This window comes from Cydia pomonella, chromosome 13 (genome assembly GCF_033807575.1).
Source record: "Cydia pomonella isolate Wapato2018A chromosome 13, ilCydPomo1, whole genome shotgun sequence".
NCBI lineage: Eukaryota > Metazoa > Arthropoda > Insecta > Lepidoptera > Tortricidae > Cydia > Cydia pomonella.
This window is the reverse complement of record NC_084715.1, coordinates 20,594,687-20,608,280: the sequence shown is the minus strand read 5'-3', so window position 1 is coordinate 20,608,280 and position 13,594 is coordinate 20,594,687. Positions and strand designations below refer to the sequence as shown.

General features: G+C 35.3%; 2 protein-coding genes and 1 non-coding gene across 9 annotated transcripts in view; 2 read left to right on the top strand and 1 right to left on the bottom strand.

Moving 5' to 3' along the window:
* LOC133524599 (broad-complex core protein) overlaps positions 1–13,594 on the bottom strand; it is a 178,187-nt gene that overhangs the window by 15,773 nt on the left and 148,820 nt on the right. For 5 of the 7 annotated variants that reach the window (XM_061860712.1, XM_061860716.1, XM_061860713.1 and 2 more), the window contains exons 1-3: positions 3,846–4,294; positions 1,861–2,043; positions 1,053–1,532 (exon numbers count right to left, since the gene is read on the bottom strand). In XM_061860712.1, the coding sequence (XP_061716696.1) occupies positions 1,053–1,532; positions 1,861–2,043; positions 3,846–4,121 (939 nt within the window). In that variant the 5' untranslated portion in view covers positions 4,122–4,294. Of the gene's footprint in view, positions 1–1,052; positions 1,533–1,860; positions 2,044–3,845; positions 4,295–13,594 lie in introns of those variants that run through there. The other 2 variants (XM_061860717.1, XM_061860715.1) reach the window with 1 other exon arrangement.
* The window catches only part of LOC133524590 (protein real-time), a 289,768-nt gene that overhangs the window by 243,130 nt on the left and 33,044 nt on the right, over positions 1–13,594 (top strand). The gene's annotated exons all lie outside the window — the stretch shown is intronic.
* Positions 3,427–3,510, top strand: Trnal-uaa (transfer RNA leucine (anticodon UAA)). Its single transcript has one exon. It is a non-coding gene; the product is annotated as a tRNA-Leu (tRNA).

The following is a 13,594-nucleotide window of genomic DNA, read 5'->3' as shown; positions in this document are numbered from 1 at the left end:
AAACACGTTATAATAATATAAGAGTATAAATAATATCTTGTCTGTTTCCTGATACTAAATGAGACAAATGCCGAGACCGAGGACAAAATACGAGTATTCATGTTTTCGTTACTACGAGGAAATAATTTCGTTTCTATTTGGCAATGATAATTTCGGGAATAATAACTGAGAATCTCTATAATAAACGTATGAATTGATGAAAGCCAGTTTTATGATTCCATTAGATTTATGCTAACGAAATTATCGAGGAAACTAATTGCTGTGATTCCGCGAATATGTAACTAAGCAACCTTCACCTGTACAGTTGAATTTGAACTCAATACACTATCTAATACTAATTGTGTGTTCTCGATTGTAATTGTATTTGTATTTATTAGGTATTTTAACTGTATCTTAATACATTTCTTATGCCCCGAGATTATTTATTTATTATTATTTATCAAGCCCCTAGCCAAGATGAAAATCGAAACATAAATAAATATAAAAATATTAACGTGACTTTTCGTAGCATCTGTCACCACGAAATTTCTTTTACTTTCTTTTGGCGTATCTTTAAAGTAATAAGTTTTGGGCAAACATTTCATTTTTGACTATACTTTTCTTTCCACTGGCAACTAATACTCATCGAGCAAATTCTAAAAACCCCAAACACAATTAGGTTGCGTTGTTTTATCACAGAGTTCCTATGTCCACCTCTTGTCTCCATCATCAGATCAGCTCGATGGTACCATAATATTGCATTGTCACCCGACTTACATATGTATGCAAATTTTCAGCTCAATCGGAAACCGGGAAGTGGATCAAATTTAACTTGCAAGATTTGATTACAAACAGACAACGATCAGGTCGGGAAGTGGATTAAATAAAAGCTTGTAAAAAAAGTAATTTGATAGAATTTGTTGAAGCTCATTCGATAATTTACAAAACATAAATGTCAAAAACTGTGCGAAATCTTTAGACCTCGGTCTCCGATTGACGCCGCATACATTTAATAATTGCACACAGCGGCATCAACGGGAGACCAGTGCCTAAATTCGATTTTACCAACTCACGAGTGGTCTGTGATGCGGCGGCGTATCATCTGTACTCCGGTCTATATCAGCATTCGAGCCGCATATCATATCCAGAGGCTCATTCTTAACCTCATCCATAAGTCTCGGCGACGGCGAGGAGCTGCTGTTCGAGATCCCGTTCCCGTTGTTCCCAGGCTCGTGGGCTCTTGTGTTGTTGATGATCGAGTGATTCTTAGTAGAGAAATCGGCTGCGTGGATCTGTGTTTCATTGTTGTTGTCGTGACGCGCGCGTTTGATGACGTCAGGGGAGTTGTCAGCGGAGCGGGACATGCGGCGGGGAGGGAGGGAGACTCTGCGCATCATATGCTGGATGCTGGAGTGCTGTGGGTGGGACAGGAGTGCTTCTTCGAGCTTGTCGGTGTAGGAGGGGGTGTGGGGGTGCGCGTGCGCGGGGTGCGGGGGCGGGGTGTGCGGGGACGCGGCTGCGGCGGCGGCGCGCGCCAGGCTCTGCACCAGGGGCTGTGGAGGGAGCGGAGTGTTAAGAATTGCATTGATACTCTCAAAGATGATTGGATGATGGTGTTACCCATTTGAACTGGGCAATAGAGTGGCTAGAACTAGTTTTATTTTGTCAAAAAAATAAATGGATGATTTATTCGACGTACACTCATTGAGAGAGCGAAGATTGCACTAGCTCCGAACCCTAAGCTTAACAGTGCAGCCGACAGACAGAGTGACAAAAAAGAAGCATACCTACTGAACGTTCGACTAAAGCTGGTGCAATCTTCGTCCCCTGTATAAGTGTGAATCTGTTAAATAGTCACAGTTTACTAAAAAGGTTACTAACCCCCTGAGCATCATCGTTCTGTGTAAGCCCGGAAACCCGCAGGACCTCAGCAGTCTTCAGGAAGGAGGAGAGACTCCGCTGGTGCACGTTGACCTCGCCGTGGTAGATGAACTCCACGAGGGCGTGGAGGTCCGTGAATGCGACGTCTTGGAGGACGATCACTGGGTGTTTGCATGGTGTTGACTGTGGACAGAAATATTTTATTAGTGCTGGTCTAATTGAACAGTGTTAGTGCATGTGGGCCGCCGGAGGCTCACGAAATTTCTAGCAGGTTAATGTGAGTTTTTATAAGCTTTTCTGGTAAGTCAATAAAATATAGTAGCCAAGTATACGAATTACTGTGGGCTGCTGGCGACCAACATAGCCTGTAATGGTAATTGATGATGTTTAAAGTTGCCTGAACTTCTCAAATACTTCCGAAATACCAGCGGATTTATATATTTGCATTTTTTTTAAATACTTATGTTGCTTTCACAAATGATATCCCGTTTAAGTTTGTGGCCATTTGGGGTTTTATGAAGGAGAATGTTTTTTTTCGAAGTCAACGTGAGCGATTAAACGTACGAGAGTTCTGAGGGCCTACCGCGAACCACGTTCGACGTGTTGCTTCCCTGTCACACTTACGTACGAATTTACAAGTGCGACAGAGGCAACACGTCGAACGTGGTTCGCGGTAAACCCTCTGCTCAGTAAGTATATTAATTTTATAAAAGATCTTCCTATACTGAAGTCTTTTATTTTATTAATTTTGTTTGCTTATGTGATTTATATAGGGTAATATATACGTCTAAATTGTTTAAATATGAAATATATAAACAAAATTTCGTTAAAATGTAATCCGTATACCTTAATAACCAATCTATGATTAACCGTGTTACATCAATTGTTTATAATTAGGTATGTTAATTAATTTTAAAATAATATGATATGTAAGTCCCTCTTAATTTACATAATGGGTGTTTATGCAATATTACACGTAAATTTAAATCTTTAATTTGAATCTGTATTGGAATGAAATTAACAATAGCAATACAGGACGACAAAGTAATAATATTACTTATATTTGAAATAAGCCAAATCACAATGTTCAATCACAAAATTTTAACAATTATTACTAAATTTACTAAAATATCTAAATAGTAATATAAATAGCACCTTGCAGCGATATAATAGTTTTCATTTATTTACTTTATACTTAATTTTAATAATGGTAATTTTAATGTTTCCACCTATCATGTTTAATAAACATTATATTACCACCGATGAATAAAGTAATAGAATACTTAATAAGAAATCCGAATAAAATTAAACTTTTTTATTCAGGTCAATTATTACCTACCTACATCACAGAATAAGAATTAAAAATGCGTAAGAAAAAAACTTAAGTGCGATCTAATTGTTGAAATGCTGTAGCGATCAAAGATTATTAAATAAAACAAGTGAATTCTAATCTCATTGCGTTAATTAGATTGGTTCATAAAAAATGATTATTCATTTTCGTTTTCCACAATTGCACAACATCAGCGTGTGTGTAAACGGATGCGTAATTTCGCTCAAGGTTCCCAAGTCAGGTTGGCCGAGTGGTCTAAGGCGCCAGATTTAAGCTCTGGTTCCCGAGAGGGAGCGTGGGTTCGAACCCCACACCTGACAACTCTTTACACTTTTTGCTTTTATTATTTTGTTGTTTTGAATTGTTTACGTCTATCTATATTTATGATACCAGTCCAATCATTTAATTTATTAATTTGTAGCTTCCATTTTGAATTTTATTTTTTATTATTTGTCAATTATTATGATTTTGTAAAAATGTTTGCGTTTTGTTTTTCAATGGTAAACATTTTTAATATTAAGTATCTCTTTGTTGGTTGGATGTTATCTATTTATACGATCAATGTGTGTAATATATTGTGCTTATTATTTTGTTTTGTTTCGTATGATAAACAATTTTTAAAATTCCATATACTTATTTCTTGAAAAAAACTTACTTTTAATAGTTCTCTAAAGTACGGGCTGCAAGCCGAGAGCACTACCCGATGCGCCTTCAAACTCTTCCCATCACAGGCCAGCGTGACGTCAACAAAGTCCTCATCGTCTCTAAGATTCTCGAAAGCGCTGGTGATGCTGCTCTGGTAGTTGTTCCACCGCAGACAGAAGTGTTGCGTGTCGGCCATTGTTGCGGTTAGCGAGTCATGTGTGTGTGACCTGGAAGGATAGATGGCGTTAGTGTACAAATAAAAAAAAAACGTAAAAATGACAAACATTAATGTACTTTTATGGTGTCAGGATAGTTCGTTTCGATATTGTCGCTTTTCCTTTCTGGTATGTTTAAGATTTATTTTAATTAATGTTATAAATTAGAATAAAAAAAATATTTGGCGCTACATATATTTTCCTTCGCTGATATGATATTTGCAAACCATCATTTTAGTGGAAATATCAGGACAACAAATATCTAGTGATATTTAAAGTATTTTAGTTTTTCGTGCCTGTATGAACGTCAACACAGTTTTTTTATGTTTAGTATAACTAAACGTTATTTCTATTTTTTCGCTTTATTACGGTCACGTCTGAAAATATCGATACGAAAAAAGTGCCAAAAATATGTATACACGACTTTATTGCTCATATATTAAGGTAGTGTATAAATGTTTTTGGCACTTTTTTGGTATCGATATTTTCAGACGTGACTGTATACTTAATATATTTTCTTAAACTATAAAAAGTAGGGTCTGCTAATGTGTGATGCATAATCGACAGAAATCACCGATAAAATGTCATATAATATACTATACCGTATTTTTTGACATTTTAGATTTTATTCTAGAAAGTTTCTAGACTAGTATTTTTATACAATTTTGATGTTTGACGATCCTTTTGTGAAATTCTTATTATTAAGTTTACCATATCTATAACAAATCAATGTTTTTTTTGAACAATAATAACTGCATCAATAAATTGCTCTGATATTTAGATTAAGATGATATTTGTAAAATTTGACGATTTAAAAGTGCTTGTTGCTAGGCCTATTTGAATAAAGAATAAATTGACTTGACTTGACTTATACGAGGAAAAAGTGACCAAGGCCTCCAGTGAAATCGAACTAGCGTCCTCTGCTAGCGGCAGGTGCCTAAGCGCCTCGGCCACCCTCGCTCGGCCTTTGGCTTTTCGGTGTTTGGCCTCGGGGTTTTTCTTCGAATATGGCATTTATTTCAGTTTATAACTTTATACCTAGTAGTGTTTCTACTGGAAATAACACAAAAAAAGAAAATAGTTCTAATAGAACTCTTAAATGTTAATAACGAGGCAATTCTATTTTTATTAGATTTATTTCTAATGCAGGGTGAGGATCGGGGTGTTAAGAGAGCTTATTTGGTACGACCGACTGGTCGCCGTCCAGTGGGTCGGCCCAGATACCGCTGGAGCGACAGTGTACAGGCGGATCTGTGCCAACTCAAAGCCGATAACGGGCAGAAGTGGCACAGGATCGGGACAGGTGGCGTTCTCTCGTTTTGGAGCCCTAAACCCTCTTTGGATCCCTGCGCCACAATAGTTAGTTAGTAGTTAGTTATTTCTAATGTAGAAAACATGTTTGGAATCGAACTAGGTCCTCGGATGGCGCTTTAATTTATAAAAATAACCAGTTGATTGGATTTAATTATACTTATGTCATTACTTTGACGACCGGTTTGGCCTAGTGGGTAGTGACCCTGCCTACGAAGCTGATGGTCCCGGGTTCAAATCCTGGTAAGGGCATGTATTTGTGTGATGAGCATGGATATTTGTTCCTGAGTCATGGGTGTTTTCTATGTATTTAAGTATTTATAAATATTTATATATTATATATATCGTTGTCTAAGTACCCTCAACACAAGCCTTATTGAGCTTACTGTGGGACTTAGTCAATTTGTGTAATAATGTCGTATAATATTTATTTATTATTACTATGTTATTCGTAGCCGTCACAAAACACAACATGTTTATCATGCAATTTTCAAAGATAAGCTCAAGTGAAACCGTTATCAAAAGACTTTAGCACAATATGGTCAATTATTATAATAGAAATAAAACAACAAAGATTAAAAAACAGGTCAAACGTGATAAAAACGTCTTGCATAATGTATCAATTGCTTATTAAAAATGAATAATGATTTTGGCCTATTTTATTGCAAAAATATTGTCGAGATACTATTATGAAGACAGATAGGTACTATTATTTATGACAGTTACAGATCTCGCGTGAAGGGCCATGGTCTGAATGCCCTCTGAACCTGCTTGGCAGCAATTTGTCAATCTATCTAAATTCCTTGATCTGGTGAGCATCACCTTAATGACGAGTATCTACCAGCTTTTTGAGGATCCCTCGCAATTATGACGAAAGTGAAGGACCTGCGCGAAATTACCATTTCATACAACATTTTGTATGACGACCGGTTTGGCCTAGTGGGTAGTGAACTAGTGACCCTGCCTATGAAGCTGATGGTCCCGGGAACAAATCCTGGTAAGGGCATGTATTTGTGTGATGAGCATGGATATTTGTTCCTGAGTCATGGGTGTTTTCTATGTATTTAAGTATTTATATATTATATATATCGTTGTCTAAGTACCCTCAACACAAGCCTTATTGAGCTTACTGTGGGACTTAGTCAATTTGTGTAATAATGTCCTATAATATTTATTTATTTATTATTTATTTATTTGTATGTAGTCCACATTTTTCCTCTCCGGATATTAGCATTATTTAAAAAAATTTGACACAGTTTGTTGTATATCAACCACAGCAATAAACGCATGGATTGTTTTATGTTTATTTTTTATTATAGAATGATTTGAAAAATTGTATTAATTCCGTTTTTTGTTCCTAATTTTTACAATAATTAAAACATTGAAAAAAGTCAAACGTAGGAGCATAGCTAAGGTTAATATACATAAACTTTTGTAAACATATTTTCCATAATGTAATGTATTTATAATATCCGTTTGCCTCCTCTACCATAAAAAAAAATATCGAGAAATGGGGACTATAATTGTATAGAGAAACCACCCTCCCTTTTCCTCTTAAATGGCAACAATTTGCGACATTTTTAAGCACGCAAGCGTTTTGTTGCATATATTAAATGAATAAACTTACACACACAAATAAATATTACGGGAGAATCTAACACAAATTACTACCAACAGTACCAACTAGGCTACCAGGAAGGTAACTTATTTAATGAAACCTTGCAATAGCAATGTGGTTGGCAACTGTCAAAAGTTTGCATAGATGGCGCCAGCATTAGTTTACCTGTTTCTATTAGTTTTGTTCTTTGAGATTTAGCTTTTTTACACATTTTACACATCTCAGGTCACTAGGTGACTTCCCGAGGAGAACTGGACACCTTAAGCTTAAACGGCTAGGCCGTAAAAAAACAGGATTTGACAGTATTCGTAGGACTGACAGTTACAACCTATGTTGGCACCATCTGTAATTTTTTTTACTACCGGCCAATATCATTGTCCAAAGAATTATAATTGAGACTTAAATAATTAAATCTAAACAATAACGCGACTGTAAACAAATACCTCGAAAAAATAACTTCACTGACTTCTTTAACAAAAAATCTGGAACTTTTAGTTTTGTAAGGTATTTGAGTGGTTTCCTTATGAAACAAATGAAGGTTTTTTTTTAATGAATTCAATAAAATGTGCCTTTGTTATAAGTCTATTGAAATTCCTACTGAAAGACACATGAACATACAATACACAACGGGTGGCTTGAAAATAAAACTTACTTTTTATTGTTTCTCATTTTTAGGTAAGTACTTATATATATTTGGCGGTGAAGTGAGAGGATGGCAGGACATTGAATAACGACCGTGTAGTGTAGGATACAACGTTTATTCGTTACCTCGTACATATACCTTACTCATCAGGATGTATATTTGTTTCTTACAATCTAAGATACATGGGTAATAATTTCCTCGCTTTTTTCTCTCTGTCAAAATGACAGTCCCAGTGTTGCCGTGGTTGTTTGAAAAGGTGGCTACACACGAATGTATGTGGTCGCCACATATACATGTCGGAGAACGACTGGATTGTGCCATCTATCGCCTTCAAGAGACATTTTTCACGCCATACTTGACAAATAGAGCAAACTAGGGTGTTACGTACACCTGAGTGGCGTTCGACGCAGTTCCGTCAAGGCGTCATAGAGTGCGCTGTCAAAACGTGAAATCCAGAACAATTGAAGTTATGCTGTCAATCAATCTCCAGACGAGAACGGGAGGAGATGACGTCGGTGGCAGTTCCTGGGTCAAACCCACTGGCTTGCTTAAGATACGAAATGTAACGTGTACTGTGATTTGTAATCAGTCTTGTCCAGTGAAGACTGTGAGTTGAACATCGTATTTTATTGAAAGCCCTCGTCATCCATTATTGAAGGTTCTGATGTGCTGTCTCCAGTATGATACGCACACGATTTCCGACAAACATAAATTAGAATGACCGGTTTGGCCTAGTGACCCTGCCTACGAAGCTGATGGTCCCGGGTTCAAATCCTGGTAAGGGCATTTATTCGTGTGATGAGCATGGATATTTGTTCCTGAGTCATGGGTGTTTTTTTAATAAATATTTATATATTATATATATCGTTGTGTTGTGATTACTCAGACAAAGATATATATAATATATAAATACATAGAAAACACCCATGACTCAGGAACAATAAATATAGAATCAATTTCCTACACAAATTTTGGATTTCGTGCCTTTTTTTACCGACAAAGTTGACTTTCAGAGTAGGTTTAATATATAATATTTATTGTCAAACGTTCGATCTTAACAATATTGTTACCGTAATAAATAAAATAAAAGTAGAAACTCCTAAAAAGTGCCCGTGAAAAGTAAATAGTGGCCGTTAAATTAGGTATACCACCCCTGCGTAGAAGTTTGTATACAAAGATGCTAAGCGAATAGTATTAGTGATTACATTAAATCACCTGCTAATGGCTCCACTACACGATGGCCCAGCGCTGGACCAGCGAGATGGCCATGCGATGGTTCAGAGCACGCACTATGGAATGGGCCACGTGTAGATGTGTACGCACCTTTGATGTGCCGACGAAAAACCGTCACCGTGGCCATCCCATCGCCATCTCGCCGCGCCATAAGCCATCCGACACCGCTACCATCTCTACACGCTGGCCCACCTTAGTGGGCTAGTATAATGGCCCATCGTGTAGAGGAGCCATAACGCTCAAAATATTTTGTCCTACTTACGCTTCTTAGAATTGCCTTGTCTATAGTCTGATGACAATTCTCGTCACTTTAATGACATTTAAGACAGTTTGAGCTAGACATCGAACCAGATGCCTTCCGTCGCTGAAATCTGACCTTATCATTGTCTCTGTGTCATTGTGTTTTTGTTGACAAACTTTACATGTCATGACAAAAGAATATATGTCTTAACACTTAAGGTATAAGATGCAGGTTGTGAATTTGTCGTCTGTTTGCAAGGAATGGAAGAAATTGATAGTTTCTAAGGCATTTTTTCAACATAGTGTGGTTATGACTATGTTTCTTGGGTGGTCGTAATGAAAGGTTTTTGTATCTCTTTTACCATACTTGAGACCTAATTAGTCGCAGAATCATAGATTCTATGATTCTCATAGAATATTTTCAATTCATAATTTAAAAAAAAAGTTTCAATAATTTATCTATTGTTATATATTTTTACTTGAAGATTCGAAGTAGTGTAAAATGTGCCTTAGCTCCAAAATTAAAAATTTATTTCAATTTTAGAAATATTATTTGTTGTATACATATACCAATTTAAAGTAGATTTCACTATTCTTAAATTTAATAATGTTGTGATATAATTTTCATGTATAAAATCAGTTGTAGACCAATTCTCCAGTGGGGAGCTAAGTTGACACACGGCCTCTACTCACAAGAAGGTCCGCTCATTCAAATAAAAAAATAAATTAATATAAGTTAGATTTAACCTCATATAAAAAAAACTGTAAATTTTAGCAATGAGTCGGAATAAAAACGCCTTTTTATTTTTAAGGTTGGCACATTTAAAGTAATTAAATTAGCATTGACTCACAATAAATATATATTTGCGTCGGTTACGTTTCTAATTTGGATAGGCATTGTAACTATATGTAGGTATATATGAAAGTAAGATTGTTACATGAAAAAGATTATTTGCATATGAAAAATATTATAATTTATAAAAGAGGAGCTACACACCTAAAATCGTACCGTTAAAATACATTAAGTAATACCTAAGCTGGAACTCGTACTAGCTCAATAGAACTTTAGATATCTAGGTGTTCTATTGGTTAACCATTTAACTCTTTCATTTTTAACACGTCTACAAAAGAAATTAAAGGAGCAAAGAATGACACGCCGCATCGTTTTGCTCTACTATTCAATCGGGTTGAAAAGATTTACCCTACTGTAAATATTGGAGTAAGACATAAGCGGACGCGATAGCGTTATCTTACTTACCTACCTACATGACTATGAGCGTTGTGCCAGGCGTTTTTCACTCCGCGTTTCGAGCTCTTCGGCGCTCGGGAGTGTATACTATTGGTTATACTTTTAATATTGTTATACCTTGACACGAATGGCAGGAGAAGCGCTAAGATGAGGAAGAGAATGAAAAAGCGCAGAGTTGGAGCGTTCATTAAAAAACATCTTATACGTTTATGGCGTTGTTTATAAACGTCTGACAAATCTAAAATGATTATATAATTTTGTACCTTTGACAAATTGTAATTGTGTAGACAACATTTAAGACAGTTATTTTATAATAAACTTTCGTAGGTAATTAAGGGTAAAACTTTTTGGTTGCGTCATTGCTATATTTATCCATTATTATCCATCCATTGGCATTGGTTCTCGACATTAACCTATCCTCAGAAATATTGCCCTATGCAGGGTATACCAATGCAAATAATTGAAGGATAACTAATAAATCGTGATATTTCCTCTTTCCTAAATGCACTATAAATACCACAAATCGGTGAAGGAATATACTTAAGGTAAATATGTATAGCTAATTACACGATTGTTATTTATGGTCAGAAATTAGGTAGGTATTTTAACGTTAATATTATATAGGTAAATATTCAAACTTGATTAAAAAAATGGCATCACTAGTCCAAATTTTAGCAGCTCGCAATTCAAAAACAATAATTAGGCAATGCACAATATGAATACGTCTATATATTTATACGTCAAATAAAGTAATGTTAGCGCTAATTAGAGCCTATAGTTATGTAAAGTTACAATAATGACAAAATTTGCACAAAGTGGTACAGTCAGCATGAGTACTCGTAGGATGAAGTTAATTTCCAAATATGTAGAGATATAAATTAAAATTCATTAAATAGCATTTATTATCAGGCAACTAAGGCCCACTTAATATTAGTACATAAGATTAACTGGAAGAGATCCCTCTTAGGGATAAATTCGCCATTGTACTACACAATTATGTTCTATCTGATGTTCAATATTTATTTTTCTCGTACAATAAAGTGTTTACTTACATACAATAATAAAAATCTTAAAAGCTAAGAAAATATTCATTTTTGAACTGGATATATATGTCTACAGTTCAAAAGTATCTGTCACTGTTTAATTGATCAACATATAAACTACCTATATAAAGACATATCTCTTTTTGTTAAGCTATTAGAAAATTTTAGCTACTTTCGACGCGTATTCGAAACCGTTACTTTTGATACACGTAATCGTGATTTTTTTGTGTAATATTATAGGACAATATTATACAAATTGATTAAATCCCACAGTAATCTCAATTGGGCTTGTGTTGTCGGTACTAACACAACGATAAATATAATATATAAATATTTTATAAATACATAGAAACACCTATGACTTAGGAAGAAATATTCATGCTCAACACACAAATAAATGCCCTTACCAGGATTTCAACCCGGGACCATCAGATAACAGGTATCAGGTATTAGATAACATCCGCTATCATCTTACCTTTTATACCATACCAAGATTCATACGTCCGATGGCAGACTGCCCTCCATATAGTCCATATTATCTATCTGACCATCCATCTTTGTCGCATCTTCAATGGTTTTGTGCCTTATAATTAATGACACGGATTTGGACACCTTATGTATCTGTGCCATATGTTTATAAGGTCCGTTAAGAGGTAAGGGGACGACCTGCCCGCGTAGCCAACATGCCTATCGTTCACGCTCCGTGGCGACCGACACGTAACTGTCACAGTCGCACTAATAAAGAAGTGTGATAGAGAGGGATGACTACGATACGCTACGGAGTGTTAACGATTGTAACGTTGGCTACGCGGCCTGTACAGATTTTAGGAAAAATCACATTAAGTTTCCATCGTTTTCTATCAACTGGGCCCCGTGATCTCCGAAAGACACATAGATAGATGGATAGAATACTCTTTATTGGCACAACTCGGTAAAAATATACAAGAAAAAACAAACAATTGATTAAGAATAAAGTGGAACACCCGCGTGAAATCACATTTTTTCAAACGTAGTCCTCATTTTCCTCTCTGGTTATTAACATAATTGAAAATATTTTGACGCAATTTGTTGTATATCAATCACAGCTATGCACCTACGTTTGATGTTTTTCTAATTTTTAGTTATTATAAGAGTTAGGAGCATTTAAAATTTTGTGTGAAATATTTTTATCGCTCATAATTTTTACAATAATCAAAAAATCTAAAAAATAAGGTGAGCTATGGTTAATATACATCAAATTATGTAAAAATATTTTCCATAATGTCCAGAGAGGAAAATGGGGACGTTTGTATGGAGAAACGACCGTCCCCTTTCTTTTTAAATGTAGACGCAGACAACAGGCGGTCTGATCGCTAAAAAGCGATCTCTTCCAGACAAACTTTGGGTATTGAAAACACACACATTTGTGCATAATTCCCGAAACATTGACAGATTTGTCCTGCTGACATATTTGTCAGATCTGACTAACACACTGTAAGGACTAATTCAAATAACTGATATAATTTATCAAAATAATTTGTATTTGGACGTGGCTGTTGGACGCTTTGACATTGCGATACCCGCCTTATCGCAGTTTTTTGGTCGCATTTTAGCATTTTATCGAAACCTAGGCTACTGATAGCTTATCACGCTCAGTTTAGGTTTCGGCGACTAGTTGTATAATATTATAATAATATATTTTGTTAATTTAATTAAATAAAGTTAGGCGAGAATCAGGATTTAATGTACTTAAGGCACACGTGAGATAAAAGAGAGAAGTATATTGCTAAAAGCTTACGATAAAGTTAATTTTCTGTCTATGCTGTTTCTTTAAATTAACTTTAAAATATTATTTCAGTCTTTAATTTCTTTAAAATATTTTTTTCATTCGTGTTTGAATTGCTGCGGCGTTGTGAAAAATAATCTGTGTATTATTTTTGTTTGCAATAGTTATAATAGATGGCACCACTTTATACTACTTAAGTCACCAAATAACATTAAAACTACATCATAAATGCTTCTTCATATGCGTCAACAACAATAGTAACGTAATTCAAAAGGAAATGTAAGTATAGGAATAGTAAGATTATTTTGACTTGCCTTTCTAGATAATAAGTTTGTCCAAACATAACTGGCTCACTTCAAAAGTTTTAAATATCTTTAACACTTTTTTATTTCCCTTCAAAAGTTCTAAATATCTTTAACACTTTTTCGTTTCTTTTCAAAAG